General features: G+C 41.5%; 1 protein-coding gene across 5 annotated transcripts in view; it reads left to right on the forward strand.

Moving 5' to 3' along the window:
* Positions 1 to 22,190, forward strand: part of MAP7 (microtubule associated protein 7) — a 206,507-nt gene that overhangs the window by 134,072 nt on the left and 50,245 nt on the right. For 3 of the 5 annotated variants that reach the window (XM_019527122.1, XM_019527121.1, XM_019527123.1), the window contains exons 4-7: positions 2,299 to 2,462; positions 4,558 to 4,672; positions 5,519 to 5,605; positions 7,944 to 8,054. In XM_019527122.1, the coding sequence (XP_019382667.1) occupies positions 2,299 to 2,462; positions 4,558 to 4,672; positions 5,519 to 5,605; positions 7,944 to 8,054 (477 nt within the window). The remainder of the gene's footprint in view (positions 1 to 2,298; positions 2,463 to 4,557; positions 4,673 to 5,518; positions 5,606 to 7,943; positions 8,055 to 22,190) is intronic. The other 2 variants (XM_019527124.1, XM_019527125.1) reach the window with 1 other exon arrangement.

The following is a 22,190-nucleotide window of genomic DNA, read 5'->3' on the forward strand; positions in this document are numbered from 1 at the left end:
TCCCCCCCCCCCCCCACTTTCCCTCTGCAGTTTCTGCCTCCACCCCTTCCCCCCATCTTACTGTCAGGTACAGGTCAGCTCCAGCTTGGACAAATGTATGGCAACCCTCCAATAATTAGATTCTGTACCTTTTCCCTTGCAGGCTAACAGAGGTCCAGCCTGCAAAGGGACGCTTGGGGCCCCCACTGACATCCCCCCGCCCCATACACGGGGCAGGGGGTAGCAGGTCAGGAGTGAGGGATACTGGTTCAGGACTGGCCACTGATGTTTATAAATGGGTCATGGTACAAAAAAGGTTGAGAGCCACTGGACTAGATGAACTCTTGAGGTCTCTTCCAACCTTTGTTTTCTATGATCCCACAGATAGGTTGTTCCAGTTGCTCATCTCTCACAAGCAAGTGTCACTCCCGTTCAGAATTCTTTGCTGTTCTGCATCTGCAGCAACATTATTGGTGCCACCCATTTTTCTCTGTGCAGTGTTTAAAAAGCCAAAATTACTTGAAGGTGTTCTCATCAAGTAGAGACAACAGGTGCAAAGTGTACTTGGAACATATTTGTAGCTGTACATTTTGGAAGGAAATATGCATATGCACACGTGCACATGCAGTTTAGAACACACACACAAATTATATACCAGGAGACCATGATTTGTTTAGGGTTCTTCCCAAGAAGACTCACATGGAGGTCACGGTGAAAACTCAGATGGGATTGAGCTATAAGAAATAAGTCACAGGTCTTGTTTTGAACATTTGCAAAGATTTTGTTTTTTCTTGTTAGTGTGTATTTGCAATATACAAAGTGATTGACAGTTGGAGTTATCCAGTGGGGTACATTGTTGTGCCAGCAGTCTCATTGTGACATTGTTGTGCCATGTCATTGTGACGTTGTTGTGCCAGCAGTCTCACTCTCCATATAAATTTATAAATTGTCATCTCAAACTTAGGAAGAGAGGCTTCTGACCCTTTTGATAACTAAAGCTCTTGCTGACACTTGATTCATGTGCTTCTCTTTTGCAGTGTTGTCAGTGGTCTCCTTCTCTTTATTAGCCTCCCACACAGTTCTCAGTGACATTTGTGTTGTTTTTCCCTTCATGTACACAGCTCTGCTCATCAGTGTGTTGAAGGTTCTAGTGTAAAATGTCATAGATATTTCAAAAGCAAACAAAAATGAAAACCTGAAGCCTGAAACTTTCATGACAGCTATGGAACAGGTCCAGTCTTACCAGACGGCATCAAGTTAAAGCAGAACATGTTTTGGGCCTATGTTCTGGACAGAACCTGTATGAACATTCAGAAAGTTGTGGAGAATAATATTCAACCCCATTGCATGTTTGTATCGGTTAACATTTCTAAAACAAGTTGTTCAAGACATTTCAGGAGCAGAAACTATGTAGTATGTTGCAACATATTCACCTTAGTTCCTGATTCTCTGGTGAATAAGTTGTCACTTCACAGAACAGTAGAGATAGCTGCTGATACAGAGTCAGTCACTGAGGTCCAGTCCAGTTCCCATCAGTCAGCTGGAGTTAGATCAGGTCCCATAAAACTATAATGTCTAACCTCTTTATTACAAAGGAGAACGGTGCTCACCTTTCCTTTTATCCTGAGAGCAGGTAAAAAAGGGTCAGAAAGAGTGGTTAACATCTTTTTGCATTGGATGAATGTTGAGAATTACTATGAAATATTGCCCAGAACCAGGCATGTGTTTATTTTTATATCCTGCTAGTTAGGAGTCTTAAGGTAGAGTTGTAAGAACCATGATCAATAGAAAATTAAACCACTTTGTATTAGCCTTGTTTCAGTTTTCACTGAAACTCAAAAAAGGGTCCACATTTGTCAAAATACTTAAGTTTCATTAACTTTTCTCATACTTAAAATGATGTATGTTTTGCATGGATACCATGTCGGTCTTAGTTTTCTTCTGAAGTGTTAATATTGCTGTGCTGTAAATTGTCTGAGGCTTTTAGGTAAATAGAAGTCTGCTGCCTTTTTTTTTTTTTTTTTTAACAATTTCATATTTACAACTTAGCAGATCTGATTATAGTTTTTGTCCTCCACTGTCCAGTGGGTGTGAAACAGCCTTAGACATTCCCTCTAAAATTGGGATACGTACATGCATACATTGGTTCAGGAATTTAAAAATACTATGAGATAATTTCATAATCTTAAATCAGATTTTACAATAAAGTGATTTATGCGAATATTGTTCATGCACTTGAAGAAAAGTTGCTCAGCTTATGTGGGCAGTCCAGGATGTATCACAATTCCAAACAGATGTATACTTCTGCTTATCTTATAGCTGCAAGAGAATCCGTTTGGTTAGAAAGAGAAGAGAGAGCACGGCAACATTATGAAAAACATCTGGAGGAACGCAGAAAGAAATTAGAAGAGCAGAGGCTAAAAGAAGAGAGAAGGCGAACTGCAGTAGAGGAAAAACGAAGACAGAGAATAGAAGAGGACAAGGTAAGAGAGAGTCCCTTAAACCTCTCAGCCTGCTTTCTACTAGATGCAGTAGCAATAAGCAAAGTAGCATTTAATTTGAAAGTTAGCAGCAGGCTTGGAATATAAGGCAAAATTAATTCAGGATAGGTTGTAAAAGAAAGGCTTTTTAAACATTGCTAAACTGATCTACCTGGACTTGGGGAACATGTTTTATTTATAGTAGACTTGTGTTCAGTTGTGCTGCAATACCCAAAAATGAATTGTTTAGTTCCTTTCTGACTGACTCTAGCTTGCTCACCCTTTGGTATAAGTGTAGTTAAGTACTAGCTAGCTAATACGTTGCTTATTGGAAAGAATCCTGGTTTTCTTTGTTTAAAATCACAAATTCCTGCTAAAAACCCTGCAAATTCTCTGATTAAAAAACCCCAAATCCACAATTAAAATGAAATGCCACTGTATATATAGATATCAGTTGAACATAATGCTTTATTGATATATTTACCATTAAAAAATCCATTTGGAAGCCTACCAGTGTCTCAATCACTATAATAAATTCTGAATACCTATGCATTTTTATGTTTGATTTTGGGTTCTTTATCATGGAAAATCAGAGCTCCCCCTGCCCCCTTTGCTCACCAAGACATGGGTCCAGCTGCTGCCACTGCTTTGTAGTGCTGAGCAGCCCTGATGTGCTCGTGTCCTGTCCATGCCACTGGGGCTTCACTCCCCACCCACAGGGCCCCACCCCTGCTGGATTGGGCTCCCAGGTGCCAGCACTATGGGGCCAGGAACCTGGGTCTGTGCCCAAGCCCCAGCTGCTGCCCATGGCTCCCCCTCCCCCATGTGCAGCACAGCTGGAGCAAAGCCCATGGTGGGGGTCAGGTGCAGGGTGCCCGCTGCAGGCTTGGGCTCCCTACCCTGCTGCCCTCCCCCTGGGGCCTCTACAGCCCAGTGGGTAGGACCCAGTGCAGCAGGCCAGAGCAGAGTGATGGGGGTGCCTCATCCTGCCGCTGAGAGCTCCATGCCGCCATGACAAGGCGCAGCCACTGCCTGCCCAGCAGCACTGAGGGGCACAACTCCATGCTGCCACCGCCATTGCTGCTGAGCTGGCAGGGGCACTTCACCATGACTGCATGGTGCTCCCAGCAATGGCACAAGCCTCCCCATCCTATTCTGCCCTGCCACACTGGGTCCCGCATGCTGGGCCACAGAGGCCCCAGGGACAGGGAGCACAAGCCTGCAGTGGGCAGCCCACCCCTGGGCCTACCGTGCGCACAGATCTGTGGAGCACATGCCCCCAGTGCTGCTCCGGGAGTGTGTGCAGCAGTGGGGAGCCAGCCCCCTCCCCCTGCCCCCCAGATGAGCCACCTGTGGCCCCCTCCCACTGTCCACTGGGGCCCTACGGCTGCGTATTCTGGCCCTTGGCCCCAAGCCCCATGCACACCCCAGCTGGATACCAGCCCCAGCCCTGCCCAACTCCCTCCCTCACTACGGGGGCCTCAATCCCCAGCCTCCCCCTTCCAGATTTACCTGTGGGGAGCTGCTCCCCAGGCTGGCTGTTAGCCATGTGCATGTGTGCATGCGCACATACACATAGCACATTTCTCCTTAAAATGAGAAAAATCCTCATTTTACCATGTTTTTCCATAGTGAATGGAAAACTTGGAAAAACTCATCAGAAAAAAAGTGCATACATCATATACAAATGTAATAATTGATCCAGTAACTACTTGGTGTGTGACCTTGGTCAAGTCAACTCTTCCTTCTGGGCCATTCCTTGCTTCTTGTTCTTTGCCTTGTCTAAACAGTGCAGGGCAGAAACTCGCTCGATGCGCATCTCATGCGGCTAGTGCAACAGGGCCCTTACTTCTGCTAGGAGCTCCAGTGACTCTATTAACACACATGCTGTGACTGGTCTCTAGTCAACCTCTTATTTTTCAAATGCATTTTTAATGGCCAGAAAGTCCTGTTTTAAACTTAATCCAGCTGATTTGTGTAGAAAATGTACATCTTGTTTATTATATGTGGGTGGTAGTTAGTGTTTATAGCAATGGGGAAGTTAGTTAAACAGCCATGCTGTAAACAGGTATGTTTGTGTTATCCTGTTGCATGTAAGGAGCGACATGAAGCTGTCGTACGCCGCACAATCGAGAGGAGCCAGAAGCCGAAACAAAAGCAAAACAGGTGGTCTTGGGGTGGAGCTCTTCATAGCAGCAGCATTAATAACACAGGTAAAGGGGGAGATCCAGTGTCTCAGCCAAGGTTCCTGTCTTTATGCTGATTGGGGTATGCCTTGTTCTGATAAACAGGAGGATGCTGCAGTGTGAGTTGGCGTATGTTCTTTATGCTTCATCTTAGCACTGTTTTGAATATGAGCAAATTTCTTAACTTTATACTTGGCAGAGAAGAAAGAAAGGAAAAGTAAACTGAAGCTTACTTTTCACCAAGGAATTAATTAAACCTACACTTCTATGTATAGCTACAACTTCTAACTTCTGCTGTTTTGCTTGTATAAGTACACGAGTGTGTATAGGCCTACCTAAGCCACTGCATGCAAGTACCAAAGGGAGTATCATAAAATGATATAAAGAATTTCTGCTGGCAATGATCAAGTCTTACTTTTGAGATCATACAAGTAGGAAGGGGAAAATGTTCTAATAAATACTGTATTATTTTTAATATTTATCAAATATTCAGGACCACAAACTTCAGAGGATTTTTCCCCTTTTCTCCTTAAGAAATTAATGGTTGACAAAAATGCTAAGTGTAACAGAAATTTTTCCTCCTTTTCATATCTGAAATGGATATCTAAATCTGCGTAAGCTGCTTAAGAAATGTGTTTTGTTTTTAATGCATACATTTCAATGACTATTTCATCCTTTCATCAAGGAAAAACAGCATGTGCAACTGTCTGCTGCAGGACAGAAAATAGTAACCTTGCATATATTTCATTTTAAATTTAGTGTTAAAGGTTATGAAGAGGTTCTATTTGTTACTTACCTTACCTTTATGTAACTTACTTGCTTCTTTGTTTTCTTTCCTTTGAAAAACATCCTTGTCTTGCATTCTGTCCCTAGGTTTTTTTGTTGAATCATCATTCACCTTTCTCGATTTAGCTGGCCTGGAGCACCATTTCAGATCTCTGGGTGGTGCTAGAAAACCTGGTACATAAGTCACTGTGGTTTGTGAATTCCTTCCCCTGTAGCTAGTCCTCAAGAAATAGGACCAGTAACTAAACCACCATCACTTAGACATGATGCATGCTTAACATCATGCTGCCTAGACTAGAATTGTTGTTAGCCCCCAATGTTTTTTGATTTAGTTTTGTTTGGTTTTGCTTTTGTTTTTTGTTTGTTTTTGTGGTTTTAAGTACAGACAATTATTACTGACTAACTTAAAGGATTTGGCACAATTCACAAAAATACTGTGTGCAATGTGTACAGTGTATTGTATCATGTTGCTTTGAGTTAAATTCTGCAAACAATTCTGATCAACTAAAAATGAAAATGCTCCTTTGGAGTTCAAGAAGAATTTGAATACCAACATTGGGCTGTATTTTGGCTTTGCCTTAACTTTGTTTTATTGTACACGACTGCTATTTATTTTTATTCTGCTCATCTCCTAGGCATCTGATCAGTTGCACTGGCTGGGATTTTGCTCAAAAAATATTGAAAACATTTTACCACTTTTCTAACCAAGGAATGATATTTGGCCAGTTATGTATTAAACAGAAGTATTCAAACTGAACAGTACACATTAAGGAATAATGTACATGGACATGGTTTATAAGAACTGGGTGACAAGAGATATGTAGGAGAGACTTCCTCAAGTGGATGTGCTTTATGCTTAATCACCAGTGGTTAGAGTAGCTTAAATCCTGGAACGCAGAGTTCCATCCATCTCCTTTCCAATTCTTTTTCATCAGTGTTATCAACAATTGGATGTTCTTGTGCTCCGTGTGAACTAACAATAGACAAAACAATGTCAAAAGCAGTTGTTCTGTGGTAGTGGATAAAAAAAATCAAATTGAAAAAAATTCTCTCCTTTTCATCCTTCTACAGTTGTCTCATACAGTTTATTGCTAATACAAAGAGCATTAAGGAATCCTTCCATTAAGGATTAGTGGGGATTTTCATGCAAAACAAATTTTGTCTGCAACAAATGTATTTAAATGCAGTTGGTAGGAACAGCTATATCTAGTGTTGATGTACTAAGTATCATGAAAATCTAGCTGAAAGGTAAATAATCTCTTTTAAAAATGACCTCCTTACCTTTGCTAAGATTGTTCAGACAAATCCTGATTTAAGAGATGACTTAAACGTGTGCTCAGGCTGTACTGGATTTCCATATATGAACTTAAGTGTTTTGTTGAACTGTAGCACATGCTTAAAGTACTTTGCTGAGCTGGGGCCATAAAAGTAGCCAAGAACAAACTCTAAGTCTCTTTTGATCTTTTCATTGTCAGATTCCCAAACAGAAATCTGCCTTGGAAGAGCTTTAACTTAGGTACTTGTTTCCCCCTCCCCCCGAACCAATTTAGAGAAGAGAATGCACGGGGTCTGCCTGTTTGGCTGGCCAGTTCCTCATTTTATTCTGCTGCCCTTAACCTCTTTTGAAACAGAAAGCATATATAATCCATACTTGTGAAGCAACCATCCCATTTCAATAGAGTTAAAATACTGACTTTGCATCAATTCAGTGTGCAAGTGGTGTAGTATGACACTGCATTCTAAAATCCACCAAGCATAAAGGCAAAATAAAGCCCTTTTAATACCATGTACAAAGCCTGTGCCTTGTAAATATTCTTTAGCTTTCCACAGAGCATTTACTTCCTTTGTCTGTTGCATTACATGCAGTATTGGACTGACTAGATTTTCCACCTGCATTATATGAAGACAAATGATTCTGTCATATGGAATATGATGCCCACACAGAACCCTTAAGCCTTTAGTCTTACCTTTGATTTTTTTTCCTGTGCACACCATTATTTGCTCTTTCTCCTCACTTTCCTTCCCTTGTATTTTATCTTCCAGTTCTGTATCTTCATGATATTAGCCTATTTCTTCATGGTCTCGACCCCCTGGTTCACAACCATACACTACTAAATATCTTCTCTTATAAATGGTATCTATATGTCTAGGAAAGCATCTCCTTCTTAATTTTCCATTTTTGCCTGAATCAAGAGGGCAACCTTTCTGTAACTGCATTGAGATGAACATTGACACCTCATCTTGTGCATTAGCAGCCCAGATCTTCCACACTGAAACCTTAACTCATAGCCTGGATGTTTATGTGCAATTTAGTTTTTTTTTAAAAGCTTTGTGCCAAATCTTTTAAGTCACCAATAAATTGTTTGCTGAGAAATCATTTCATTCTTTTTTTTTTAAGTTCTAGTGGTAGATCAGAAATTCTCTTGTTCTTGTTTCCTTCTCCCATTAGTGAACTAGGAAGTTGCATTATTGCATGTGGGCTGTCAATTAGCATTATCTCCATTTGTTTTAGATCCAGACAGGCGGTCTGTTTCAACAATGAACCTTTCGAAACATGTTGATCCAGTCATTAACAAGCGGCTCTCCTCCTCATCTGCAACATTACTAAATTCTCCAGACAGAGGTACATTTAAAAAAAGAAAGAAAAGAGAGAGAGACAGATTAAAAAAAAAAGTTTGGTATGAATGTGCTGTTTTTAACAATCTCTGCAGATAAAATAAGTATCTGAAGTCATTTTCTGTGTATTATTTAAACAGGAATGAAAAGACTTCAAATGTGAAAGGGAGTAAATAGTTGAACGTGTTCCTTGCAAGGAAAATGTTTCTCATATTTAAAAAAAGAGCTTGCCTGAAAAATCTTATTTAGCAAGTGATAAAAGCAGTGCTTCTGTCAGGTTTTTAGTAAATGAGATACAATTATAGAAACAACACATCTCTTCATAGCGCATGTAACCATTTTATTTGTGCACATTTATTTCCATTGGGCCATGTTATCATGTTTCTTTTTTCATTTGTATTTTGGTTCTAACTCTGGAATTTCTGAAAACATTGCACAAAGTTCTTCAGCAGTTAGTATATATCCATGGCTGATTTATTCGTAATTGACGATGTGGCTTGTGTGATGTCTGTGTATTAATTTTTTTCTGTGTTCATTTAGTTGTAAAAGACAGCTCCATTTCACAAATGCTTTGATATTTGCAGGTCTGCACAAAGGACTGACAATCAGACCTGTTAATTAAGAGAGTAACATACAGTATTTGAGTTGCTGCTTTTGTTTCGAGGATTTATGAAAAGTAATGATGAGCTTAAAAGGAGATTTGTAAAATAATAGTATGTTTGATAGCCTCCTCTGATCAGAAATGGCACCTAGCTTTTTGATTAAGTATGCTGCAGTAACCACTTCTTCATCCTCAGCAGAGGCTAAAATGAATATTCTACCTCGCCTCCCAGATTTGATTTTCTGTACAAGATGGCTCCATAATGTATTTTTAAGAGTGCCATTTTGGGTTGTACTTTGAGTTGTACTGTGAAACTTGTTGGAAATCCTCATTATTTGTCTCTCAGAGAAAATGGCCTGCCAATGTATGTTTGTTTCTGTATGGGTTTTTTTTTCCTTTTTTAACTTTTTATTCAGGCAGCTATAAAAACAAACTGCAACACAGGAGTCATATGTAGAAATTGCATGAGGTTGAAGCTATTACATATTTACAAAGGAAATAATATGCAACAATTCTTATAATCTGTTCCCTATACCTGCAATTTAATGATTATCTATGTAAAAAGATAAGTAATATTCAGTAATATTTTAATATTTAAAGCATTTGGCTACAGACTCTGGTCTCCTTGCTGGCAATTTTTTACCATCGGTTCAGGACAGGAATGGAATTTGTATTTCTAAATATCTGTCCCTCTTTTGTCTCTTTTCTAATAATCTAACCTGATGGGGCAATTACTCCATCATCAGCACATCCCTTATTTTAGTATCCTACATTTTCAGTGTAGGGGGATTTTGATTCCATCCACATGTGAGAAATTCCTAATCTAGCAGCAAAAAGCAGAAAGGATCTCATCTTTTCATTCCAAACAAAGTATATATGTGTTTCTGTATGAGTCTGATTTATATAATATATGCTTATGAATATAGGTAATAATATTACATATAATATTAGATATTATATAAAATTGTTTCTTAGGGTTTAAAATAGTTACTGAGACTGTGCTAATTCCAGAGAAGTATACCATAGTTCGAGAAAATTATTTAATTCAAGAACAAAAGGGTTTTGCCTTCGCTTCGGAATTTAAGATACTCATTTTATTACCCTTAATGTTTTGCATTTACAATTAATAAAGATGTGGCTTTATTTTCAGAAGTGTTGTTGAAAAATCCTGGGAAAGCAGTGGTGGTTGAGGAACATGCCAAATATTTCTATGAGGACTGTATCACACAGTTGCTGAGTTTGCCAATCACATATATAGGTTGGTGAGAAACAGAATAGGTTAGTTTCAGTCAGTTGGACTGTTTTAAAAAGATTCTAAAGACTAACAGATTTGTAAAATGGATATTTTATACATAGTTCATCTGGGAGGGCAATACAGCAGTGCAGAGGAATGTGCAACCTAGGAAGTTTTTGGAGACAACTTCCTGGTGCAAGTGTTAGAGAGACCAACTAGGGGCCATGCTCTTCTTGACCTACTGCTCACAAACAGGGAAGAATTGGGGGAGGGGATGTAGAAGTAGATGCCTCTGAGCAGCAGTCACCATGAGATGATTGAGCTCAGGATCCTGAAGAAAGGAAAGCAGAAGGGTATGGACCCTGCACTTCAGAAAAGCAGACTTTGACTCCCTCAGGGAACTGATGTGCAGCATCCCCTGGGAGGCCAGTCTAAGGGAGAAAGGAGTCCAAGAGAGCTGGTTGTATTTTAAAGTATGGTTGGATGAATGGACTATAAGATGAATAGAAAGCTGGCTGGATTATGAGGCTCAATGGGTAGTAATCAATGGCTCAATGTCTAGCTGGCAGCCAGTAGCAAGTGGATTGCCCCAGGGGGTCAGTTGTGGGCAGCTTTATTCAATATCTTCCTTAATGATCTGGAAGATGGGAAGGATTGTGCCCTCAGCAGTTTGTGGATGACACCAAGCTGTGGGGTATAGTAGATACACTAGAAGGTAGGGCTAGGATTCAGTGACCTACACAAATTGGAGGATTGGGCCAAAAGAAATCTTATGAGGTTCAACAAGGGCAAGTGCAAACCTGAACTTAGGATGGAATGCAGAAAAGGACTTGGGGGTTACAGTGGATATAAGATGGGTACGAGTCAGTAATGTGCCCTTGTTGCCAAGAAGGCTAACAGCATACAGGGCTGCATTACTAGGAACACTGCCAGCAGGTTGATGGAAGGAATTATTCAGTTCTGTTCTGCACTGGTGAAGCCACATCTGGAGTACTGTGTCCAGTTTTGGGCCCTCCACCTAACAAAGGATGTGGACAAGTTGGAGAGAGTCCCATAGAGAGCATTAAAAATGGTTTGGAGGCTGGGGCATATGACTTCTGAGGAGAGACTGAAAGCTATTTTGACATGTTTCAAGCTTGAAACAGTGAAATCAAAATGAGAGGCTTCGAAACAGCTTTGAAACGAAACGAGGGCACCTAAAAAGTTTTGAAACATTTCTAGTTTTGAAGCCAGGCTTGCTTGCAGCTAAACAGTAGCTAAGGAGAGGGAGGGGAGAAGAGGGGAGGAAGAGCTGCTCTCTGATATTGACATCTAGCTCCCAGTTCAATTCCCCAGCTCTTTGATTGTTTCCCCCAGCTCTCTGATCATTTCCCCAGTTCTTCCCAGGGGCCACAGGCCCTGATCTGTGCATGAGGTTTCAGCAGACTGCTGCTGCCAGATGGGGCAAGTGCCAGCACCCAAGTCTGCCCGGTGCAGCCCGCACCAAGTGCCAGGAAGTGCTGGTGCTGGCCCCAGCCAGCAGTGGCAACCTGCTGTCATCCCGTGCGCAGGTCTGGGGATCCGCACCCCCCAGGAGGAATGTGGGACTGTGCCAGACTTCTCCTGGGGGGAGTAGGCCCCTGGGTCTGTGTGCGGGATGACAGCAGGCTGCCGCTGCCGGCAAGTGATACAAGTTTTTCTTTGAACAGTTTGAGGTGCAGTTTTACAAAAACCCCTGCACTTATCTCCTTGAAACTTGGCAGGCTTCACGACCTCAGAAGGGGCTACCATTCCAGCAATGTCCATCGAATCAGGCAGGAAATGACAAAGTTGTAGGCATTTTTGTGATTCCCCATCATAGCCTACAGTCAAAACAGCATTGAAACAATGAAACAGTTTTGACAAAACAAAATGGGACCAGAGTTTTGAAACGGTGAGACAAAACACTGTCCCTTTGAAATGGCGAAATGGAAGTCAAAATGAAATGGTGCTGTTTCACACAGCCCTACCTTCAAGTACCTGAAGGGGGTTCCAAAGAAGATGGAGCTTGACTGTTGTCAGTGGGGGCAGATGACAGAACAAGGCACAGTGGTCTCAAGTTGCAGCAAAGGAGGTTTAGGTTGGATATTAGGAAAAACTTTCTCACTAGGAGGGTGGTAAAGTACTGGAAAAGGTTACCTAGGTGGGTGGTGGAATCTCCATCCTTGGAGGTTTTTAAGGCCTGGCTTGACAAAGCTTTGGCTGGAATGATCTAGGTGGAAATGGTCCTGCATTGAGCAGGGGTTTGGACTAGGTGACCTCCTGAGGTCCCCTCCAACCCTCATTTTTTATGATTCTATGATTTTAGTAACATGGATAGGAAGGATGCAGGTACAGACTTGTGCTAGTATCTATTATGCAAAATTCCCTTTGGACCAAGCTATATTACAGCTAACAGCTTGTTAAATATATGTAAAAATAACTCTTCAAAATGTATTTTTACAGGAATGTACAGGCTTCTAATTGATGAAAGTTTGTACAGTATTTGAACATCCAAAGCACTTTCTATAGAAGTTATTTTTAAATCAGCATTTATAAGGAACTACTGCCTGGTTTCCTGAGATAAGTGTAAGGAAATAATGTACGACCTGATATTTCTATGTGCTGTTGAAAAGATGCTGGCTAATACTGTTTTCCCATCAACGGCCAGCATAAATATCAGGTATTAATAGTGTTGTGGTGATACTATTGCCATGACAGTCCAGGAAATATGTGAGTGGCAAGAAATCTTGTGGGTGATATCTTTTACTGGACCAACTGAATAGTTGGGATAGACATAGGCAAGCTTTCAGGTATCACAGTAGCCTTCCTCGGGCCTCTGGGAGAGAAACAAACAACTCAGAGCTTAGTAGCAGATAGAAAAAAATCTTGTGAAAAACTCCATATGTAAACAAAAACAGGGTATTTGAGAAATTATCAGGTAATCCATGGGCAAGAGAGTTGCAGTTAAAATTTGATAAGGGAGGAGCAGGATTGTTCATGCAGAGGTTAGCCAGTATCAGGGAGATTATAATGGACCATAAAGTCATTGTCTATGTTAAGTCTCTGGTATTTAGTATCCAGTAAGCCAATTAATTTTTATTCCCAAACTCACTCTCTCCTTTAAGCACCAGAACTGTAAGGTCAAACAGTGAGTGATTTTTTTTTTTTTTTTTTCTTCTGTGAAAAACGTTCTCTTACCCATGTTTTGGTGTCTGTCCTTTATCTTTTTTTCAGTACTCAATCATTCTGGTCTGTAGTTTTTCATCTGTTTTTACCCACATAGTTGCCATGAAGGCATTTGGTGCACTGAAGGAGATATATCAGGTTCTGGGATGGACTCATGTTATTAACAACCCCTTGATGTGAGAGTGACAGTTTCCCAAAAACTAGGAGAGTCATCGGTGAGTCCATAGATGATTTAGGAGGCTGATCCGAGATCTTCATGTTCAAATGCAGGTGTAGCAAATAGTTCCAGGAGGAAGAAGTAGATCTTGGTGATGTCAGGTCACAGCTCTTTGTCATTCTCTTTTATCCACCTCTGTACTGAGGCAAGTTTGCTTAAAGTAATTGATGCCTTGTTGTACATCAGAACATCTTTGGGAATGATTCAGATCGCCCATGTATTGATGTTAATATCCCATTTCTTCATATTGGCCTTCAAGGTGTCCTTGACTCTCTTCCTTTGCCCATCTCTAGAGCAGTGACCACTAGGTAGTTGGAAATATAGGACCTGTTTAGGTAGTTGGTTGTCAGGCATCCTTATGACACCATCCTTATGGTGCTATATAAATACGATGCAGTCACGCATCCTTGTTTGATTTCTAATAGTGAAAAGGTCTGTTTCCAAGGTATTGCTTAGGACAATTGTTGTCATGTCATCATGAACAAGTCTGATCATGGTAACAAATTACATTGGGCATCTAAATCTCATGAGGGTCTTCCATGGGGCCTTCCATGGATTGAATCAAAGGCCTTAATCAGGTCAATGAAGATGTAAAGATCTCGGTGTTGCTCATGGTGCTCTTCTTGCATCATTCTAGCAACAAAGATCATGCCTACTGTACTTCTGATTGGTCTGAAACTACCCTGGGACTCGGGTGGAATTTGTAATGTGTGTATTGAGTTGAATTTTGATTAAGGGATGGCATGAACAGAATAAAATAATTGGCGAAATTATTCCAGTCTCAATTCCTAATTTATTTAACAGTATTGAAGCAATGCCGTTGAATACCTATTGAAGCAAACCCTCAGTTTATCAAGATATTAAACAACCTTCAAACAGTCCATAAAGAGATTCTTACATAGGCCATCTGAACAATGTACAATGACTCAGCTAGCCCAGTGTTGTCATGGTTAGCTGTTGTGATCAGTTTTGTCAAGATTATGATGGAGGTCAGAGGCAATTAGTGAGGCAATGCTATAAATTATTGCTGTTAGCAGGGTCTTTCAAGCACTCAATATCAAGTCTCTTCATTAGTTGCTTCTTTTGTTTGCATTGTTTGGGGATGATACAAAAGTACATGATGAAATGTATCAAATGTTGATCTGTCTTGTAGGCATCTGCACTGGTCATAGCTCTCGTGATAACAAATGTCAAAACAACCCCATGCATGCACTGTGGCTTAGTCAGTTAGGTTAAATGTGCATCCAAGATGTCTTCCATTTGTTGCTTTGGTGGAAAAAGTAGTTCATGATGATGAGATTGTTTCAAACACTTTTTTAGAAGAAGAATTCTAATTGAATTGACTTTCTAGCATTGAAAGTGTCACAAAGAATTATCTTATTTTCCTTGGGGTGATGGCAGGACCTGGTCAAGTTTAGTTCTTTTTTTCATCATCCGCATCAAGGGTCAAAGTACAAGCATTGATGACTGTAGCATGTTGTCTGTTGGTCATGGATGCCAACCAGAAATTCTAGCATCTCAGTTTTGGTCTCGATAGCAAAACCGACACCATGGATGTGTCTTTCCTTTTTGACATTTCCTTCTCAAAAAAAGCTGTAGCCACCACCATGCCCTGTGAGATGACCCTCTTTTGCATGTCTGTTCTTACTAAGTGCAGCAATGTTAGTACCAAATTTTTCAAGTTCTCTGCCCATGAGTGTTTTTCACTTGAGTTGGTTTACTGTTAGGATTGTCCCTGAGGGTTGCAGACATTCCAGGTTGCAAACTTAATTACTTGATTTGGACCACAGATAGCGTGATCCCACTGGATGTGGTTTTTAAGTTAGGTGAAATGAGACGGACTTTTTTTGAGGCTTCTTTTCTATCCCCTTCCCCATATGGGGTAAGCAGAGTAGATCCTAAATATGCTTTCTAATTCATGATTGCATCTTCCAGATTGCACACCTGTCTCAGTTCCAAGCATGAAACAGCCATCATACAGTACTATCATTCTGTGCAAGTCTGTGACTAGAGGCTTTCAGTAATTACTAGTACCTCCTCTCATTGCCACTTGCCCATCACTGTAGGACTTATTATTTGAGGAAGACACCTGCATGTGTCTTCTTTTAATGTGGGGATGCCATTGTGCATTAACAATCACATGATACTTCGCAGGAAAGAGTCCTTAATCCAAGGAAAACCTAGGTGACCAGATATTTGTATTGCGCTGTTGAGAACTTTTTATTTCTACTTTTGGATCGTTTTTATTCCAGAAACCTTACTTTCAACTTTGTTGCCACAGGGGAGTCTACCAGGAGTACATAATTCCATATGGCATCATTTTTGAGGTCATTGGTAGCACACAATCCTTTCCACCATGTTAAGGTTGTGATCCTTGGGAGTAGACACTTATGTGATCTGTGGATTCTAATTGCTGTGTTATGGGGAGTGCTGACTGTTATGACAGTAGAGATGTGTTGACAGGTTAAGGAAGTTATTGTCAAGGCAGGGCTGAGTCCCATTAAGTGACAGTTGATCAGCAAATAGTTTACTTCTGGTGATGAGCTGGGCAAGCTTGGGGTTTGTCTGAAGGCTAGGACTTGGTGGGGAGGGCTGGGGACTGGAAATATTTTTCTCAAGGTCTGGTCCTTTTCAATTTTAAGCTGTAAATGTTTATAGTTGTATGACTCTTGCTTCAGAGTCTTAAACCTCATCTCAAACTTGTCAGCAGGCACCAGTAGACACCTACATTTCTGTACTGTCATTTACCTACTGCATGCTGTAAGGTGTGTATACCATTCCATGGCATGCTAGTCCAGCATAGAAATAATTCACCTTATGGCAAGAAGGTGCCATGTTTCAAGGATCAGGTTTTCATACCTGGAATCACAGATTCAAATCCCTGCAGCGTTGACAGTGTATTTCATACCAAACTAGCCATAGGACCTATTAGTTCATTAAGGTTGCATTCTGAAACAACTTTGAGGCTTGACAGAGACTCAGCCCTTGTGTCCTTATCTAAATTTTCTGTGTGGACCCTGTGGGATCATTGGCATTTTGTATTAGGTTCTTTGTCTTTTTCTTTTTTAAAAGAAAACAAAAATGCTGCACTGTTGCCTACTACATGGAGCCTTGCATACACCCAAAGTTAGCTGACCCCATAACCTTGAAGCCATGGAGTATTGTTGACCTCTCCAATTGGCCCCATAACTTAAGGCAGGATTGTAAGGATGCTATAGCACTAGTCACTCTGTGTCCTCTTCTTTCCTGTCTCAGGGAAGTTGGACAGATTTTGCCCTTGATGCACCCACATGTGCATTCATGTACTATTTCCAATGTATAGGGCATAATGTGGAGATGACTGTAATGAGCATATTCAAGTGGCTTACAGTTGTCATCGAGAGAATGACTGCTCTTGAGGAATATCTGTTAAATAGTTAAAGGACAGGAGACTTTTCAATTCTTACTAAGAAAAAGCTTTTAACTAACAGGTTGGCTAACATTTTGCCATGCCTTAAAAATATGTTATTAATTCCCTTTCAAGCTCAGTAGCATTATGTAGTTTTTTATTACATTTTTGTTATCTAGTCAGGCAGCTGGAATAAATTTCACACTATGCTTTCAGTTTTGCTACAGGTGTTCAGCTACATAAATCCCTGAAAATTATGTGAATGACCTATGTCCAAATAAAGGAGCTGATACCAGGGTTACTTAAGAAAATTTGAGGATGTGATCTTAGGAAAAATCATCAACCAGCTGTTTTTAGGCACTGATGGAATTAAAAGTTGTCTTTGCTTTTCAATAGAAAATTGTAGAATAATGGCGCTTTCTTGGTCAGAGCTGTCTCTGAAATTTTTGTCTTCAAAAAGGATCAATAATCATTGGGTCACTTTTCTAAGTCTGACCAACTTTGCAAAAAGAAAACTCGAGTTCCTGATTTTATTTACTTTTGCAAGCAAACATGCATTTAATGTTGTTTTATTCACTGTACTTATGGGCTTCATTTTGTGACTAGGTCTCAGCAAGGAGCCTTCCTCTATGTTATTTGTCAAGAGATTTTTTTTTAATTCCACTCTCCTTCCTGCTTACAGAAAAATATTGGATGTATCTTGCTGCTGTTGAAACAACATTTTGATTGACCAGCCTTTTTAGAGTCCAGTTTCTATTCCTGACACAATACCAGGCAAACATAACGTCCACTGTTGCCATCTCAGATTTTTATCTCATGATGCAGTATTTAATTACCGTGTTGTCTATAAAGCTCCAGTTCTTGGCATTATGTGATAATGTAAGGATCTCAGATTTCATTTAAAAACCTATCCCTTAGTTCTAGAGAAGAACATGAAAATATGACCCTGAAGTGCTCAAAAATTGAATGAAAAAGAGCTCAGCATTTATTACTTTTCAAAGTCTCATGATTTTTAAGCTGCCCTCATGATTTTAGTGAGCCCTGACTTTGCACTTTAGGGTTGGCAGTATGGTTGACATTTGTTTATGGCAGCACCTAGTAAAAGCAACAGCTAATCAATGATATTTTTCCCCAGAACACTTACCTTACTATTTATTCATAGGATACTCCCTGTAGCAGCAGTAGATGCTTAGGAGCAGCACAGCCTCAGAGCACCAATGTGTTGCTACTTACAGGTGTATAAGAATGATGTTGTAGCCGTGATGGAAATTGTGCAAGAGGCAAAGATTTATTAGGGTGATCGCTTTTATTGTACCAATTATGTAGTTGGGATAAAGCTTTTGAAGACATACTTCCTGAGATCTCTGATTATAGGAAGCTAGGCAAAGCAAGTAAAGCACAGCCTAAGGGAGGGTCTGATAGAAATTCTCAGGCGTAGCAGACACAACTAGCAAAGGACAAGAAGCTGATTACTGGGAGATCAGGGCCTCACAGGCTTAAGATGTTGCTGTGTAGTCTGCCGGTTTTTTGATTTAGGTTGTGGATTTTCTGTTGTAAGCAGAAGATGTTGGTATCTTCCTTGTTACAGTAGTGTAAGAGCAATGTTATAGCTGTGATGGTCCAGAAATTATGTGAGAGGCAGGTTTCTTAGGGTGGTATCTTTTATCAGACCAACTATATAGTTGAGATAAAGCTTTTGAATGTAAGACCTCAGGTCTCTGATTCTGGGAAGCTAAGCAAAGCAAGTGAAGCACAGTCTAGGGAAGGGGCTGAAAGAAATTCTCAAGTGTAGCACAGACACAATTAGCAGAAAAAAAGAAGCTAGCTTCCTATTATAATCGGAGACCTGAGAAAATTGTCTTGCATTGGAAACCTTGTCTGACTTTATCCCAACTACATAGTTGGTCCAATAAAAGATATCACCCAAAGAAATCCTTTCTACTAACAGGCATTTACTGTACTAGACATATATTTTCTTCAATAAGATAAATTAGCTGCATTTGAAGCACTTTACCTAATGCCTGCTAAGACTTCTCTTCTCATTTTCTGTCCTCCAGAATTTTTTTTTGCAAGCCTTGAAAATAAAATTTTGCTTATTCGTTGCCTCTGGAATGTCTAAGCTTTGCTACACTGCACAATGTGTTGGCGACTTTCCAGGAGGCCAGGGGCCATGCTTACATTTGTGTAAGATTGAAACAGTTGCGTTGTCCTGATTTTCGATTCAGAATTGCGACTTTGGTAGGTTACAAGCCTAAAAAACTAAAATGTCTGGCATTGTGCTATATGCCTGTAGTATCCATGGGCAGCACCTCTACATTAAATGCAAACATGATTGCGGGCTCACTTCTGTAATTCCAGTGAAGCATGTTCTATCCAGGGGCCACAGTTTGTTTGGCCACTTCAGTTAATCTGTTTCTCTTAATAAGCAGAGAGAAAGATACAGTTAGGGATGTTAGTTTGAGGTCAGATAGGGTAGATTTTTACCCTGTAGACTAATTAAATCAGAGATGTATACAATAAGCTTTCCTAAGCAGTAGGCTTACTTCATCAGATGCTGTAAAGGGATTGCCTGTTGCAGATCTGTTAAATAGAAAGCAGTGACTAGAATACAAAGGGTAGAGAAGAGAGAAGGAAAAGGAGGGGGCATTCTTAAGAGAGGCAAGATGGGTAGGAGACAGGAAAACAAAGCAGTTAATCCGTTGGGGCATATAGGGGTTTTAAAGGCTAATGCAGGTAAAGGGGTAAGAATCCATCCATCATCTTGGTTTTGACCAGGGCTGCTCAACCAGATTTGGCCACCAGGTCTGTAGTAAACCCTGCAGGCTATGACTCTGAGCACTAGATATAGTACGCAAGGTGGCTTGGGGCCCAATCCCAGCACATGGGGTTAGGTGTAGGTGGCACAGGACCCAGTCCCAGTTCATGAATATGGTCAGAGGTGGCGTGAGGTCCTGGGGTCCGGATCCTGGAGCATGGAGCCCAGTGGAGGTGGCATGAGGTCCCTGGGCCCACTTCCTGATGCATGGAGCCAGGCAGGGATGGCACAGGGTCCCAGGCCCCAATCTAAGCACATGGGGCCAAACAAGGGACTGTGAAGTCCAGATCCATTTGTGTGAGTCCAGATCCATATGTATGGACTCTTATCAAGCCCGCATCTGGGCCCTGCACCATGCATGTGGCCTGTGGGGCCAAAAGGTAGCACCAATGTTTTAGACAGTATTTAACACAATCCAGCATGTTGAGGATTTCTTGTTCTGCAATTTTTTTTTCAATTTCATATTTAAAGTTTTGAGGTCTAAGAACAGTCACTCTCATGCCAGCATGCAGTGACCAGGGCAGTTCTGCAACAGGCTTGTGTGCCTTTCTGGAACTGGTGTCAAATCAGTGTTTATTCACATAGGGATCTGTCCAATGTAGACAGCAGGGGGCAGCCTGGTAGCATATATGCCATTGGTGGAGGTGCAGGTAAATGGTCCTTGGGCATTATAATCAGTTTTATTTGGGCCAGTGATGATGCAGTCTCTGTTGGTGGGGGGGATATAGCTGGCATCTGGTGCCATGGCGAGAGTAGGATTTAGGTAATCTGTTGCTGAAGAGATACAGTTTGAGGTTGGGGGGCTTCCTGGAAGCCAAGGATAGGTTTATCCTCCCGGCTACCTTGAGGTGGTCTTCATTTTCCAGGTGGGTCCATGAATGATCTATCTAAGGAGTTCAAGCTGGAGGCTGTAGGTGATAACCAAAAAGGTTCAGTTGTCTTTGTCTCAGGATTAGTATTGTAGTAGGTTGGAATGAGGTCTGAGTCTGTCTCTTAAATTGAATATTTACAGTTTTTTAATTGAAGAAATCTCTACATGCATCCCAGACAGTGAGATCAGAGCAGCTATGTTTGTGATGTAGAGCTTGTCTATAGACGATGTGCTTTGGACTGAAGGTTGCTGGTGTGGAGCTTGCTGTAGCAGTTGGTTGATTTCCAATGAAATGTGGTAATGTGGCCATTGCAAACTTTCCCAGTGGTGTCCAAGAGATGAATTCTGTGGGTGGAATATTCCAGTCACTTCAGAGAGGTGAAAGCTGTTAAACGTTTTAAACAACAAAACTTTTAACAACAAAATTGATCGAGAAATTGCAGAACAAGAAATTATCCACAGACTGGATTGTGTTATACATGGTCTAGCCAGGCATGGGCAAAGTTAGAGTCCATTTCCCAGCAGCCCCAGTACTGGCAGCTTCTTATGACTGGTGCTGTTGGATCCAGCCCCACTGCCTGGGCACCCCGTCCTGTCTGCCCCTCACCTACTTCCAGAGACGGGACCCGAGCGGGCAAGGCGTGGGGCTAGGCGGCTGGGATGGGGCTGTGGTCGGGAGCGAGATGTTTGGGGGAGCCAGGGCGACCCCAAGATCTTGGGGAGCCTGGGGCCAAGGCAGAGCCACAATCCTCTGCCTGCACATCCCTGCGGTGAGTGCGGGTACTGCGTGCAGGACTGTGCATTGCTCTGCCTCAGCTCTGACGCTACACTGTCGCTGCCACAAGAGCCTGGTCCTGGCTTTAAGCAGCTCCCCACCCAGCCATATGTCCTGCCCATGCCATTCCCGGCCGATCTTTATGGATCTCCCGTGCGGTCGTGGCCCTGATGCTTCCAGGTTCTCCGTGGAGACCAGCTGGGGGCAGCACAGGTAGGGGCTCCTGGGAAATAGAGTCCGACCACCAACTGGATCCACCATTTTGCCCACCCCGGTCTAAACCAAGGCTGTGGGTGGATTCATCTTATCCCATTACCTGAAATAGTTTTTGTAACCCCTATGTCCCTCAGTGGGTTAACTGATCTGTCTTGCTGTCTTGCCTCTCTCAGCAGTGCCTCCTCCCTATTTCCTTCCCCTTCTCTTCTCTGCCCTTTGTAGTCTAATTACTGCTTTCTATTTAGGAGCTTTGCTTCTTCCAGTCCCTTTACAGCAGGGGTGCTCAACCCTTGGACCACGGGCCAAATCCAACCCACAAAGCTATGTCATCCATCTCATGGGTCCAGAAATTTGGTGTTGAGGGATCAGTGGCAGTTAACTACCACTTCAGCGCAACCAGATTTCCAAGCCCCACATGGCTGGATTGGGCCCTGGCTGAGCCAGCATCTCACGCTGGATCAGGCGCATGGCCATCTTCCAGCCCAGCTTGCAAAGTGGACCATCTAGCCCACAGGATGAAGAGGTTGCACACCACTGCTTTATAGCATCTGATGAAGTAAGCCTGCTACTTACAAAAGCTTATGCTATAGATCTCCAAGTTCATTAGTCTGTAAAGCTTATCTTAGCCTGTTAAGTGTCAAAGTATATATTCAAAGTGAAATACTCCTTTTAGAGAAGCTAAAAATATAAATATTTTTCTTTACTGATAGACTAGAGCCACAAAGTTTTAGGAGAATATTGGTACAGAGTTTTGGTGTAAACCTCTCAGACAGGGGGAAGCTTCATGCCCGTTTTGACACCCTAATTTATGCTGTTCATGGAGGCATAGAAGCCAACTTT

The sequence above is a fragment of the Gavialis gangeticus genome, unplaced genomic scaffold (assembly GCF_001723915.1).
Source record: "Gavialis gangeticus isolate Ggan-Ray unplaced genomic scaffold, GavGan_comp1, whole genome shotgun sequence".
Classification (NCBI taxonomy): Eukaryota; Metazoa; Chordata; order Crocodylia; family Gavialidae; genus Gavialis; species Gavialis gangeticus.